The sequence below is a fragment of the Mastacembelus armatus genome, chromosome 17 (assembly GCF_900324485.2).
Source record: "Mastacembelus armatus chromosome 17, fMasArm1.2, whole genome shotgun sequence".
NCBI classification, from domain to species: domain Eukaryota; kingdom Metazoa; phylum Chordata; class Actinopteri; order Synbranchiformes; family Mastacembelidae; genus Mastacembelus; species Mastacembelus armatus.
The window spans coordinates 24,842,866-24,856,308 of NC_046649.1; the positions used below are offsets into that span (position 1 = coordinate 24,842,866).

Below are 13,443 nucleotides of genomic sequence, written 5' to 3' on the forward strand. Positions count from 1 at the left end.
TGTTCCTTTTCAGCTAAATAGAAGGATGACTTAAATACTGTTTTCTAACCTTTATGGTCTTTTTTATTTCTAATCCCATTGATATCACATAAACAGTGCAGATAATTAGGTCGCATGTTTAGACTGAAGCCCTGAATAGTGATGGAGGGTTTGGCCTGGGATGTTATTCTGTTAAAGCTGACACAGGAAACATGATTACTGATCCACCGCCCAGCTGTTTATTGTTCTCATGATTGTCCGATATGTCCCTCAGTTCAGAAACACCTGGACACATCCAGCTGAAGCTGAAGGAGTAAAGGTGGATCTGTCAGCTGAAGCTTCACTTCACAGCTGTGCTGAGGGGACATCTGACCGAGACACACCTGCAAAGGTAGACACAGACACTCACTGTTCATTTAAAGTTAAATTTGAATATTTGTGTTTTTTATTAATGGATCTTTCTTGTTGAGCATCATTTATCAATACTATTATAGCTGTAATCATCTGTTGCAGGCAGACGTAGGTAGGTGAAGAAGACAAGCGTGTACAGGTATGTGTTACCTGTCTCTTTATGAGCCTGTGATCAGCAGCTGTTCCAGATGTTTCCGACAGAGGGCGGTCTGCCAACAATCCCACACACAGTGCTGACTAACCTGCAGTTGGTTTCTCAACCTCAGGTGACCACACAGCAGGTGGTAACACCTGTGTGTTATAAGAGGGCGCAGACACCTGAACAGACTCGGGACCTGCTTCTTCTTCTCCTGTTTCTGCTGCCCCCTTGGGTCCTCCAAACATAGACTCGCCTCGTGTTTATGTCTCACACAGTTAAAGCCGAGACACCTGAGAACTCACCTGTCCGTTCGTGTTTCTAGCAAAGTACTACAGGAGGCGGCAGCAGTGAGCTACAGTTCGCTAACTGACCCTCTTCTCTCACCGTAGTTACGTATTCAGACCCGGTAGTGTAGAGAACACGCTGTTGTAGTAGTCGCACGGTTCTTTGGCAGTCCGATACGACCTGGACCTGGTTCTGGTTTTAGTTTCTTGTTTTGGTGTTGCCCTGAGTCTGTGGACTGTGACGTCATGTCGGTGGTCTGGGGTATACCTGGACAGTTTGATGACGCAGAGGAGCACAGGTGAGAGGAGCGCACAGGTTATTCTGTTTCTACTCTTTAGGTTTTTTTTTTTTAATCGTGAACTTGATTCAGTCAAAACGGAAGTCACACTAAATATTTGCAGCGCATTTTTCAAACACTTGGTTGTTAAAGCACATTCAGACTGGGACAGTCCAGGCGTCTCCGCGGGGACCATGTGGACACAGGGACAACATTTACAGGGGGAATAAAGTGACAACTCCAGACACAGGTAGGTGGGTTTTCAGCTGGAAGATCCCCAGGAGCCCTGATTTTCTTGATTCATTTCTGGTTTGACACCACGTCAAAACCCATCAGAAGACCCTGGAGCCCAATCCAGCTTCACGCCACAAAGTCCCAGATCTGGTCTGGAGGATCATATGGATCCAGAAGCACCAAAACGTTGACACTAAAGTTAAAACCGGACCAGAAAGTGTCTGTTGACAAATCACAGTGCAGCTCTTGCAGGTGTACAGCTGGTTTTATGACAGTTGGTGTGGCAGCCATGTTGGATCATCTGACTGTTTGTTTTCCTGCAGTAACCAATCAGAGCTGTCGGCCGTGCTGAGTCAGATCAGTGATGTCACGCTGCAGCCTTCATCACGCCGACAGGAGGAGGACAGCGAGGAAGAAGATGATGACGATTTTGATGAAGATGGTGACGAGTGGGTGTGGCGTTCAGCAGGAGGAGATCTGACCAAGAGATACAACAGGACGTCTCTGAACTGTCAGGTCTGATCACTGTGTTTGATTTTTATGGGATCAGCTTGTCAACGAGTCGTTTGTTGTGACTGTTTGTTTGTTTTTAGCCCAACAGACAGAATATGTCCACTAAAACGCTGCCGCCGTCGACTCCGTCTGATAAGGCTCTGAGCAAATACGAGCACAAGATCAACCTTGGTATGTCTGCACCTGTTCTGTCACTTTATTTATTTATTCTGTTGGACGACGGTTTACTGCTGTTTATTAACAAGTAAAAAATTGTTTGTTCTTCATCTGATATGGTTTTGGTTTCAGACAAACTGAATTATGCCGACTCTGTGATCAATAAGGTGACGACGATGCAGAAACAGAAAGACGCTGACATGTACGTCTGATTTTATCTGCGTGTTGTTTGATCAGTGACAGGTCATGTGACCGACATGACTGATGTTCTGATTGGCTGCTCCCTGCAGGTACAGAGTGAAGGACAAATCAGACCGCGCCACAGTTGAGCAGGTGAGCTTCAGGTGCTTTTATTTAGAAAAGACCCTAGGGGAAGCATCTGAATGTGTTGACTTGAAGTATCTCAGATTAGATTCAGGATCAAAGACTCAGAGAGAAGCTGAAGGATCAAGGACCACAAGATCTTAAATATTAATTGTTTTTTTTTCGTCTGCAGGTTTTAGATCCTCGGACTCGAATGATTCTGTTTAAGATGTTGAGTCGAGGAGTGATCAGTGAGATCAATGGCTGCATCAGCACAGGGAAGGAGGTCAGACATCACTGATCAATACAGCGACATTCACCGATCAGTCCTAACAAGACACATCCGTCTTCACTCACTCAGTCCGTTTACGTGCACAGTTAAATTGAGCTGCTGTTAGTCCACAGGCCCATTAACTGGACCGTTGTCCTGGTCCCAGTATATGAATGGCAGCAGCCACAATGGCTGGTTGGTGTATACTGATCAATACTGTGATCAGTCCATCGAATCACAATCAGAATTGTCTTTTTTGCCATGTACTTTTTCACAACAAAGGAATTTGACAGTGGCTCCCATAAGATGATGAAGATTGATAGTTAATATAGTTAATTTTCTGTTAAACATTTAAATTACTATGAAATGCAAACTTTTCCGAAGCAGTGAAAGATGATAAATCATCAATTCCAAACGAACTCGTCTCATTTTTTCAGGCAAATGTTTATCACGCCAGCACCTCAGCAAGCGACAGCAGGGCCATCAAGATCTACAAGACCTCCATCCTGCTGTTCAAGGACCGGGACAAATACGTCAGTGGAGAGTTCAGGTCAGTCACACCACAGAAGAAGAGCTCAGGTTAGACCTCCTGTCATCTCCTAAACAAAACAAGTCAATCCTCTTCTTCTTGTGCAGGTTCCGTCACGGGTACTGTAAAGGAAACCCCAGGAAGATGGTGAGAACCTGGGCTGAGAAGGAGATGAGAAACCTCATCAGGTCAGAACCAGCAGAACCAGATCTAAATCATAGTTAGAGCCCATTAGAACGAGTTGTAACTGACCAGTAGAACCCAATAGAACCACATAGAGGCCAGTAGGACTTCATGGTGTATATGTCTTAGGTTGCAGACAGCAGGAGTCCCGAGTCCAGAACCGCTACTGCTCAGAAGTCATGTTCTGCTGATGAGCTTCATCGGAAAAGACAACATGTAAGAACCAATTGTTTTTCTGATCAGAGTGATTGATCAGTGATATGTAGGCTACAGACTAATTATCAACTCTCCCGTATTAAACGATCAGGCCGGCCCCTCTCCTGAAGAGCGCCTCTCTGTCGGAGTCAAAGGCTCGTGAGCTTTACCTGCAGGTTCTCCAGAACATGAGGAAAATGTTTCAGGATGCCCGACTTGTCCACGCCGACCTCAGCGAGTTCAACATGCTGTAAGAGACCATGCTCACCACACACCGAACTTCAAAATAAAACTTCCTCTGAAACTTAAATGTCTTTATTAGAATCTGGTGTTTCAGGTCCACAGGGTCATGTCCAGGACAGGTTCCGCCTCTCTTAGATACAGGGAAACTGTTCCATCAAAGAGAAAAACCTCTGTATGAGTTGTAAAAATTAGACATTTACTGATCAGCAGTGGCTGCAGCAGCACCTCGAAAGTTCTGCTTCTTGCTGGTTTGACTGCAACAGGTTGAGCTGTGACATCTGAAGCCCTCTGTGCTATCAAAGACCAACAGTGTTTGTCTTTCCGCATCTGTCTGCAGGTATCACAACGGAGACGCTTACATCATCGATGTGTCACAGTCGGTGGAACACGACCACCCTCACGCTCTCGAGTTCCTGAGGAAGGACTGCAGCAACGTTAACGGTGAGACGCTTCAGAACATTTCTGGAGTTTCTGTGTTGAGTTTGGGAGGCATAGTCGATAAAGGATGAACCCTCACCTGCAGATAGAAAAGGAAACGCAGACCCATGAAATGAAACCTGTGAATTACTTTCCCAGAGTTCTTTGCGAAACACAGCGTGGCGGTTATGACGGTCCGAGAACTGTTTGACTTCATCACTGACCCGTCGATCACCTGCCACAACATCGATCAATACCTGGCGAAGGTCTGGACATTTTCTGTATATGACACAACCTTAATGAACCCTCAGTGGCCATACATGCAGACACACACACGCACACACATGATCTCACAGTGAAAGACCTGGATCATCTGTTTGTGTGTGTGTCTGTGATTCGCTGTCCAGGCGATGATGATCGCAGCTGAGCGAACGGCGGAGCAGCGATCAAATCAGGACCGAGTGGATGAGGAGGTAACAGAATACAAATATGTTGGTTATAGTGATAACTACCTGTGTGTCTGTGTGGATGACTGTGAGACCTTTGACCTCTTTGTGCCTTCTCCGCCAGGTGTTTAAGAAGGCCTACATTCCCCGCACCCTGACGGAAGTGAGTCACTACGAGCGAGACGTCGACCTGATGAGGACAAAAGAGGAGGACTCGGCCGTCAGTGGACACAGTGACAACGTAAGAAACAGAGACCTGTAAAAACCAGTCGTCTCATTTAGAAAAGTGATATTATAACACTGTGTGCACGCACCGTGCACATGCCCATTTTGACCATAAAAGCACCACCTGAATGTGGATCCTCATATTAATGAGTCAGACCTGCAGCTGCTGTTTGGTTACGGTGAGTGGGCAGAGTGAACAGAACCAGAACTTAAGAAAAAGTGGTCTGATCTAAAGAGACACTACATCTTTCCAATCCTTCTGCAACAGTTTGAAGACCAAATGGGCGAACACATTTCTTCATGTTGGTTCTGTTCTGAGCAGCGTTAGGGCTGATAACGAGGGTAATGGCTGTATGTCCAGACTGACGTGTTGATATATGCACAGTATGTAAAGAACCTTTGTAGTTATTTACATTGGGTCCTGCCGTAATGGAGGGTATGTGATGCTGGCCTGTGGACCATCCAGACAATGTCGCAGAGAGACGGTGCTGATTAAATATATGGACACAATTTTGGCTTAAAGTTTGAGTAGGATTTTGTTTCTGAAACAATGATCACTGACTATAAGCACAGATAGCACTGCTGGATTTAATATTTGTGATAACACAGATCTGACTCCTGAAATGTAATGAAATTAAATGTGTGTATGGCATCAAATATTACAGTCGATCCTGTCACGTTTAATTTTCACTCACCCCAGACGGTCGAGGCAGATGGCTGCCCAAACTGAGCCCCCTTCAGGCCCCGTTTGGTGCATGCACCCCGTTTCAAAGGAGGCCACAGTAGAGACTGATAGACTCAAAATATCCAAACACAAAAGACCTTTTAGTGACAGGCTTCAGTGTTAAAAATGTAATAACTGTTACTGTAGTTTTAGAAAAGTACACATAGTTTTGCTGCGTTCACTTTTCCAAACAACAGGTTCTTAAAGAAAACAACACACTTCAAATACTGAAATATTATTAATGAGGATCTCTGTGGTCAGACCCAGGGATATGACAGGAAACACCAGGTGAAAACACACCTGTGCCCTGCTGCTCCTACTATGATGATGATGATGATGATGATGGTTTCCTGTGTTGTTCAGGTTCTGTATCAGACACTGACCGGACTCAAGAAGGATCTGTCTGGAGTTCAGAAGGTATGGATTCCTCCGTCTTCTTCCACACTTAGCTTAGCACAGCTGAGCACAGCATGATGTATCCATGTCGCCTCAGGTCCCTGCTCTACTGGAGGATGAGCAGTCTTCATCAGAGGAAGAGGAAGGGGATGATGATGATGATGATGTAGAGGAGAAAGATCAGGAGGAGCAGAGTGAGGAAACCCAGATGGACAAAAAGGTTTTTGAGTTTTTTTAAAAGTTCATGTGATAAATTAGGTGCTGAGGTTTGTCTCATAAGTAAAACTAATAAAATTGTTTTTTCAGGAGAGGAAGAAGATGGTGAAAGAAGCTCAGCGAGAAAAAAGAAAAACTAAAGTACCAAAATATGTGAAGAAGAGGAAAGAGAAGGTGGCCAAGATGAAGAAGGGCAGATGATAATTTCCTGTTTGTTAGTGTGGACTTCCTGTGTCACGATTATATCGATCCCCTGTGAACAGTTTGTCTAGTTGCAGCTCACGTGAGCCCTGGGCCCCACAGGGTACACGTGAAAGCTCGATACATGTGAGTGACCTGTGCTACAGGTGTGCAGCTGTACCTGGGCAGAGGGAAACTGATCAACTGTCAATAAAATATTTAGTCCTTTGCACTGTCTTTTTTTTTTCTGATCTCTAGTTATTCAGCTAATATTAGCATGAGTAGGCTAAAGCTAACTCAGTGCTCCAGCATCATTAGACCTATAGTTTTTTTTGGTGTCACATCATCGTCCGTCTTTTTATCTCCTCCATCATTAGGAAACACATGAATTTGTGATCAGTATCAGCACTCACTAATGTCGATTCAAACTTTAATAGCATGAATGTCTGTGTCAGAGCTCAGGTACCTGAATTTCCTAGCAGAGTCCCAGACTGGAACCAGTTGTCACCAAGGTGGATTTATGTTTTTGTTTTTTAGTGTCGTATTATCAGTTTAGATTCTGATCTGGATCTAACAACAGAATCAAACTTTACTGAATTGACAAAAAATGAGGCTCCAAAGTCAGAAACGTCAATTTACTGCTTTACTCAGCAGGTTCATCTTTGTATTAACATCAAGTTCTGTGGTTAGCTGTTCGCCAGAGAAATGCACTCTGGGAGTTGTAGTTATCTCCTTCAGTGTTTCTGTCCTTAGACTTCCTGTAATTTTGACCCTGAGAAAGAATTTTCTGACAGAAGCAGCAGAGTTTTAGGATCCAGAAGCTGTTGTGATTCTCAGAACCAACACAAACACCATCTTGAATGGAAATTGCAGTGAGAACGAGGCTCTGAACAGGATGTTTGTTCATGGTCTGCTGACCTCTGACCTCTTGTGATTGGTTTGGAAAGATTTTCTTCAGAAACTCACCTCAGGTAAAACACTGCGACTGTTTCTGTTACTTCAAGTGTTTTTCTACTATTTCCACTTTTACCTGTTTTGAACTTTTGGTTTTTCATTGTCTTTTTCTTCCCCTTTTCTATATTTGTCTGTTCATTTTTTCCTTCCTTTCTTTAAATTTTAGTTTTACTCTAATCTCATTTTCAGTTTATTCTTTATTTATTGCATTGTTCTTATTTTAAAAATATTTTTTCTTCTTTTCTTTTTTTTTATTTTTCTACAGGAGCACTCACTGTCAGATTTTCTGCTCCCCTCTTCATGTCCAAACAGACTGCGTGCTTGAACTTCAGCATCTTCTACTTCGCCAAAGAAGAAAGTAAAAGACACATGACCAGGACGCAGCACTGAGAAAGAGGTCATAGTCCATGTGAAAAATAAAAACAACTTCTGACAATAGTGAGGAGGTTTTAACATTTTTCATGAACTAATGAAAGTTCCGCTTTATCTAAAAAGCAATTATTGTTTAGATGTCTCAGTTTTAATGAAGTTGAATTTAATATAATGACTCTTGTTGAAATTGATTTGACTGCAACATTAAAGTGTCGTGTTTATACTGCGATAAATTTTCATGTGGGGGATCGACTACAGCTACGTGGATGATGACCTGTGGACCCCTCAGAGACGAAGAGGAGCCTGTCTGAACGAGGAACCGCTGCACTAGACAAAATAGTTTGATGCATACATGGTTTGTGAGTGTCTTGTCCAGTTATGCATCAGCAAGTGTGTGGAGGTGATGACATCACTCTCACCATCATGGCCTCTAACATTTTCAAACTGCTGAAACTACCTGCTGATCCCATGGATGGGAACAGCCACGTTTCTGTCCAGTCCTGAACAATTTTTGTGTCTGTGCAGTATAGCTGCTTTACCACGTCCTTGGCCTCTTTCTGTGTTTGTGCCCCAGGGACAACAGCAGTCGACACATCAGGTGTCATCAGGTAGAGCCAACACCTACTGTCCAGTTGGAATGCACTACTGCCGGCGCCATCATTGTCAAGGAGGCTGGAGGTGTCTTGATAGATACCGATGGTCTGTGTCTGATGTGTGATGTCATATCTCACCTGTGTGTTCGTGTCATCCTGACTGGTCCATTGGTCAGGCCCTCTGTTGTGGCCAACTGCATCACTCAGGGGTTTCCCCGTTGCCATGATGATGCGGACCCCTGCAGGTGTGTCTGTGGAGTGAAAGGTGTGGCTGGGGTGTCGGGCAACTGACAGGAAATGATTCTGTAGAACGTGTTTCTGATGACATGTGATGAGATATAAAAACAATAATGAAACCTGAAAACTCTCTGGTGTTAAAAAATGTCTTAAAATCACAAAACAAGGAAAAACAATGGTTTGTTTATTCAGCTATTTACAATATATGTACATGCTATTTACAAAGGGGTCAACAGAGGGAGAACTGATCAGAGAAATTAGATGTATGAACGAATAAAACATTACCAGCCAGTCCAACAGCAGGTTGTTTGCAGTGGTCAAAAAGAAATCTTGAAATTAATTTATATTCTGTGTTTGAGTCTCAGGTCTAAACACAGGTTAGGAGGAAGTTGTAGTAATTATGGAGACCAACTGAGATTAGTGTGAGACAACCAGCACAGCCACAGGTTACTTGCTTGTCCTTGGGTTTACTGAGGCTCAGTCCGTTCGTCTGTGAGCTGGTCTGACTGCAGTCTGCCAGCGGGTTTCTAGGAGAGAGTAGGCGTTCCCTGGAGTCTTGGGCTTTGGGCTTGGGAGAATGTCTTTGTTTCTCCTCTGCTGGGCAATAAGAGCAGTCTCTACTTCATGGTTCTTCTGTGTGGTGCTCTCTTTCTGAGTCTTTCTCCTCAGAGTGAAAAGATCCTGAGAGTCTGAAACTCTCTTAACTTTTTCTGAATTTGTCTGGAACTCTGTCCATTTCTGTTCTCTTCAGGGTGTTCAGCTCCCCAGAGTTCAGTTCCAAGTGTTCATTCTCTCAGAGCTCTTCTAAGATGGGAACAATAATTTCTTTTTCTACCCAGCAAAGTTCAAACATATGACAAACTTAGCAACTAACCAGTCAATAGTTCATCAACACCATAAATGAAAATCAATAAAACGTCACAGTTATAGATTAACTACAATCGTGAATAACAGATCAACAATAGCACCACTTCTATATGACAATGTAGTCTGACAATGATGCTCTGTAGAAGTCTGATCACACATTACATATTTAGCAGGAATATAAGGACAGGATATGAAGACCGGTTCATAAGTCACTGTATGGTTTTCAGATCCTTTCTCAAAGGGAGTAATCCTAAGGTATTTATGGCAGGAGGTGAGCAGGGGGAGTCTGTTTGTTAAGAGGGGTTCTCTTTGTGAGGGCCGTTGGCCTGCTCTTTGTCAAAAAGGGAGATTTGACATTGCAGTACTTGTACCATCCCCGGTTGTTTATCTTAGTGGGTCACAGAGTTTCATAGTCATAAACTGTCAGAGGATATCACTCCTGCCTCACTCAGGAATGTGACCTTATTCTGCTGCTTTAAATCCGCTACAGCTTCATGAAGAGAGAAGAGTGAAATTTTTACCTAGTCAGCATTAACATTAACAGCCAGCATTCAAGGTGTCACATGGAGGTGCAAAATATTAGGAACCCCATTGCGTTTCCACATGCAGCTGCTGTGAAGTGTAGTTTCACGTCGCGACCTGTAGGAGGCAACAGCGCTTCGCTGCAACTCCGCTACTGCAGAAGAAGAAACCCGGAAGTGTGCACAGCCGCCGACCCGCTCAGGTGATTTTTCTGGGTCCTGAGATTTCAGCAGGTGAGTTTTGGTGCTTAAGGTTACTGCGTTTAGGGGCCGCTGGCTCCTTTGGTCCACAGGAAGTGACCCTTCCTTCACGTTAAACCTCCGTCTAGAGTTTAGCAGCGTTAGCTTTCCGGGTTCGACATCACCAGACTCCGTTCACAAATCTGCTGATTTAAGCTTCTTAGTTTCTAAAAATTACAGCCTGGTTTCTCTGAATATCTGTTAGGGGGGGTTCTACAGACAGAGTTTACAGCCTGGTTTCTCTGGCTAAATATCTGAGGGTTGGACATTGAGCTTGTTGAGCAGGGGCCTCAGAATATGCCACGACTGTTTTTGTTTATTTCTCTGGTTCAGATTTAAATCAGTGACTGAAGAAATGGGCAATTGATGGATGATGGATGTTCTTTAAACAATAAATGTAAAGAAAGAAAAATGGAGAACTTTATCAGACTAATTAAAAACAGATCTATAAAAGTATTGATCACAGTAATAATCAGCCACAGCTTGGAGCAGTGATCCTGTAGTGATCATGACATTATGAATGAATGAAATGTCCTGCAGCATTCTGTCACAGATAGCTATTACAGATTTATTCTCTGCCTCAGGCACGTTTTTATGACTGAGCTCTGTGTATCATGTGACTCTGGTCGTCAATAACAAACTCAGACACACGAACTGTTCGCTTGTTTAATCTGTGGATGACAGTCCTGTCATTTTACTCCGAAAAATCACTTTACTCTGAAAAATCATTTTGGCTGAATCTCCATCCATGTTTCCTTCACTTGTGTCTTTTCCTTGCGTCCTAGTCCTGCCCACATAGGATGCAAGGAAAGGAAGCAAGGTCAGAGGAGCCAGGAAACATGTTTTGAGACGTGAGGCGTCCCTTCCTCCGATTCATAATTGAAGTGTCCAATCACAACCTGAGTTTTTGTGTCACCTGTAACGTTGCCTCCTCGCTCCTCAGAGCTTAGGAACGTCGTACATCGTGGGGGGCTGAGGAGTGGTAAAATACAGGAAATGGGATTCGCCCTCTGATGTTTCTTTTCCCCTTATAAACAGCTGCTCCTCCAACATGGCCGACCTCTGGCAGAACGCCATGGACCACGCTGTCGCCATCGCACGCAAGGCAGGAGAGGTCAGTTACGCTGTGTGTTCAGTGTGTTACACTGTTGAGTGCACACTGTTACTCTGATGATCGACTTCTGTTCTATTGATCTATGTATTGACCAGGTTGCATGTACTCTGTATGGATCAGGTGGTGCGGGAGGCTCTGGGCGACGACAGGAAGGTGACGTTGAAGAGTTCCTCTGTCGACCTGGTGACACAAACTGACCAGCAGGTGGAGAAGCTCATCATCCAGTCAGTGAAGGACAAATTTCCCACACACAGGTAGGATGGTCCACCTCCCTCACTGTTTGTTTTGTATTGATTATTGATCAGTTTCACAGATCAATACGGTTCCTGAGGCAAAGACTGTGGGGAAGCAAGCAAACGAAAAATAAAACTGACACAAAACATGAAGTGGCAAATTTTCATGTCAATAAAACAATAAATAATACAGATCATAAATCAAAACACCGTTATTGTCCCTCTTAATATAAAACGTTGCTACAACTGAACCATCAGTTTTCCTGGGTTTCTGTTTTACTGTGTGTGTGTTCAGGTTCATAGGGGAGGAGTCAGTGGCTGCAGGTGAAGCTTGTGACCTCACAGACAGTCCCACCTGGATCATTGACCCTATTGATGGAACGACCAACTTTGTACATGCGTTAGTCTTTTTTTTTAATGTCAGTAAAACACTCCGTATAGAAATAAACCTGTCCGCACTATTATCAGGTTTTTATAATAAATGCACACTTTTAAACTTTGATCCATTAATTCTCTTTGACAGATTTCCATTTGTCGCTGTTTCTATCGGATTCTCTGTCAACAAACAGGTCAGTCTTCAGTTCACTGACTCAACGAATATAAACTGTATTTCATACATGTGTCTATAAAACACTCCCAAAAATGAATAATGACGTGTTTGACAAACTCCCAACAGCCTTTTCCTCAATGTCTCCTGTCTCCTTCAGATGGAGTTCGGTGTGGTCTACAGCTGCCTCGAGGATAAGATGTTCACAGCACGCAGGGGCAAGGGAGCGTTCTGTAACGGAGAGCCACTGCAGGTGTCTAATCAGAAAGGTGAGTTATCGACAACTAAAAATATTTCAAACAAAAATTCAGTTCAATATTATAACTAGTCAATGAATCATTTCATTTAAAACCAGAGTTTCTGTCATTGGCCACTCACTTGTTCTTCCACTGAGACTTTCTAAGTAACTGAATATCAAGTAGAGGACAGAGTCTGTTTAAATGTAAATGAGCGCAACAGGATCTGATGTCATGTTCTTATCTCATAAGAAACAAGAGTCTGACTTTTTTTTTTTTCTGTGGCAGACATCGAACAGTCAATCATTGCCACAGAGTTTGGATCCAGCAGAGACCCTGATACTGTAGACAAAATCTTCTCCAGTCTGAGAAACATCCTTTGTATCCCCGTACATGGGTAATGGTACTAAAACTGCCATAATCAGCATGTACTTCATGATGACAGTACTGTCAGCAGCATGTGTGTTGTTCCCAGGGTGCGCAGTGCAGGATCTGCAGCAATCAACATGTGTCTTGTGGCATCTGGTTGTGTTGACGCATATTATGAGATTGGGATCCATGTCTGGGACATCGCTGCTGGTGCGCTGATTGTCTCTGAAGCTGGAGGAGTCCTGATGGATGTGGAGGGTAAACATGGTCAAACAGCAGCTCGCTGTCGGTCACAATATTTCAGCAGTTTACAGACTCTGTCTGTGTTCAGGTGGCGGGGTGGACCTGTTGTCCCGGAGGATCATCGCTGCCAACAGCAGAACTATTGCTGAGAGGGTCGTCAAAGAGATTGACGCCTTCAGTCCCCCGAGAGATGATCTTCCGCCATCAAAAGTCTGAAAAGCTGCGATGCATTCTGGGTTACAAAAGCAGCTTTTATGGTCAGTGTGAAGCCGAAGCTGGTTGGCCTCCTTACTGAAATGCAAATTAATTTTGCAATTGGCATTTCAATAAGCAAAGTAGTAACTGAATCCTAAATTCACTTTGAATTATTGTGATTAAAATTTTAAATCAAAGTAAAATAGTTGCTTTTAATATTCCCGTGGTTTTAGCTTATTTAACTTTCCATAATAAATGTCCATTTCAGTGAAGAGGCCAAACTTCCACAGATGTTTAATTTAATTTTAAAACCTTTATGATAAATAAAGCTTGTCAGAAAAACATCTGGGTTTGTCTTATGTCACATCTAATATTCCTCTACCTATGAGCTGCAAAATTA

General features: G+C 43.4%; 2 protein-coding genes across 3 annotated transcripts; both read left to right on the forward strand.

The window, feature by feature from the left end:
* The first annotated feature begins 229 nt into the window (after nucleotides 1–229).
* Nucleotides 230–6,552, forward strand: riok1 (RIO kinase 1 (yeast)). 2 transcript variants are annotated; one of them, XM_026313131.1, is made up of 17 exons: nucleotides 230–370; nucleotides 1,649–1,841; nucleotides 1,919–2,009; nucleotides 2,127–2,196; nucleotides 2,285–2,327; nucleotides 2,491–2,583; nucleotides 3,006–3,118; nucleotides 3,205–3,285; nucleotides 3,410–3,496; nucleotides 3,588–3,725; nucleotides 4,056–4,159; nucleotides 4,295–4,401; nucleotides 4,543–4,608; nucleotides 4,706–4,822; nucleotides 5,894–5,947; nucleotides 6,024–6,146; nucleotides 6,233–6,552. In XM_026313131.1, exons 3-17 carry the CDS (start codon nucleotides 1,934–1,936, stop codon nucleotides 6,341–6,343), a joined length of 1,383 nt encoding a protein of 460 aa, XP_026168916.1. In that variant the 5' UTR covers nucleotides 230–370; nucleotides 1,649–1,841; nucleotides 1,919–1,933; the 3' UTR covers nucleotides 6,344–6,552. The 2 variants fall into 2 exon arrangements, with proteins under 2 accessions (XP_026168916.1, XP_026168915.1); XM_026313130.1 differs by lacking the exon at nucleotides 230–370 and adding an exon at nucleotides 904–1,112.
* A 3,461-nt stretch (nucleotides 6,553–10,013) lies between these two features.
* On the forward strand, nucleotides 10,014–13,387 carry impa1 (inositol monophosphatase 1). The gene is made up of 9 exons (XM_026313497.2): nucleotides 10,014–10,100; nucleotides 11,145–11,220; nucleotides 11,341–11,474; nucleotides 11,749–11,853; nucleotides 11,977–12,022; nucleotides 12,161–12,269; nucleotides 12,525–12,633; nucleotides 12,712–12,863; nucleotides 12,937–13,387. The coding sequence occupies exons 2-9, from the start codon at nucleotides 11,158–11,160 to the stop codon at nucleotides 13,062–13,064; spliced, it is 846 nt and encodes a 281-aa protein (XP_026169282.1). The 5' UTR covers nucleotides 10,014–10,100; nucleotides 11,145–11,157; the 3' UTR covers nucleotides 13,065–13,387.
* Nucleotides 13,388–13,443: the final 56 nt, after the last annotated feature.

Excerpts from the sequence above, each read along its gene's own strand:
- riok1 (XM_026313130.1), top strand. The coding sequence starts at position 1,060 with ATGTCGGTGGTCTGGGGTATACCTGGACAGTTTGATGACGCAGAGGAG. Across the intron at positions 3,497-3,587 it reads TTCATCGGAAAAGACAACAT|GCCGGCCCCTCTCCTGAAGA; the intron begins GTAAGAACCAAT and ends TTAAACGATCAG. Across the intron at positions 3,726-4,055 it reads CTCAGCGAGTTCAACATGCT|GTATCACAACGGAGACGCTT; the intron begins GTAAGAGACCAT and ends ATCTGTCTGCAG.
- impa1 (XM_026313497.2), top strand. The coding sequence starts at position 11,158 with ATGGCCGACCTCTGGCAGAACGCCATGGACCACGCTGTCGCCATCGCA. Across the intron at positions 11,854-11,976 it reads ACGACCAACTTTGTACATGC|ATTTCCATTTGTCGCTGTTT; the intron begins GTTAGTCTTTTT and ends TCTCTTTGACAG. Across the intron at positions 12,634-12,711 it reads CTTTGTATCCCCGTACATGG|GGTGCGCAGTGCAGGATCTG; the intron begins GTAATGGTACTA and ends TGTTGTTCCCAG.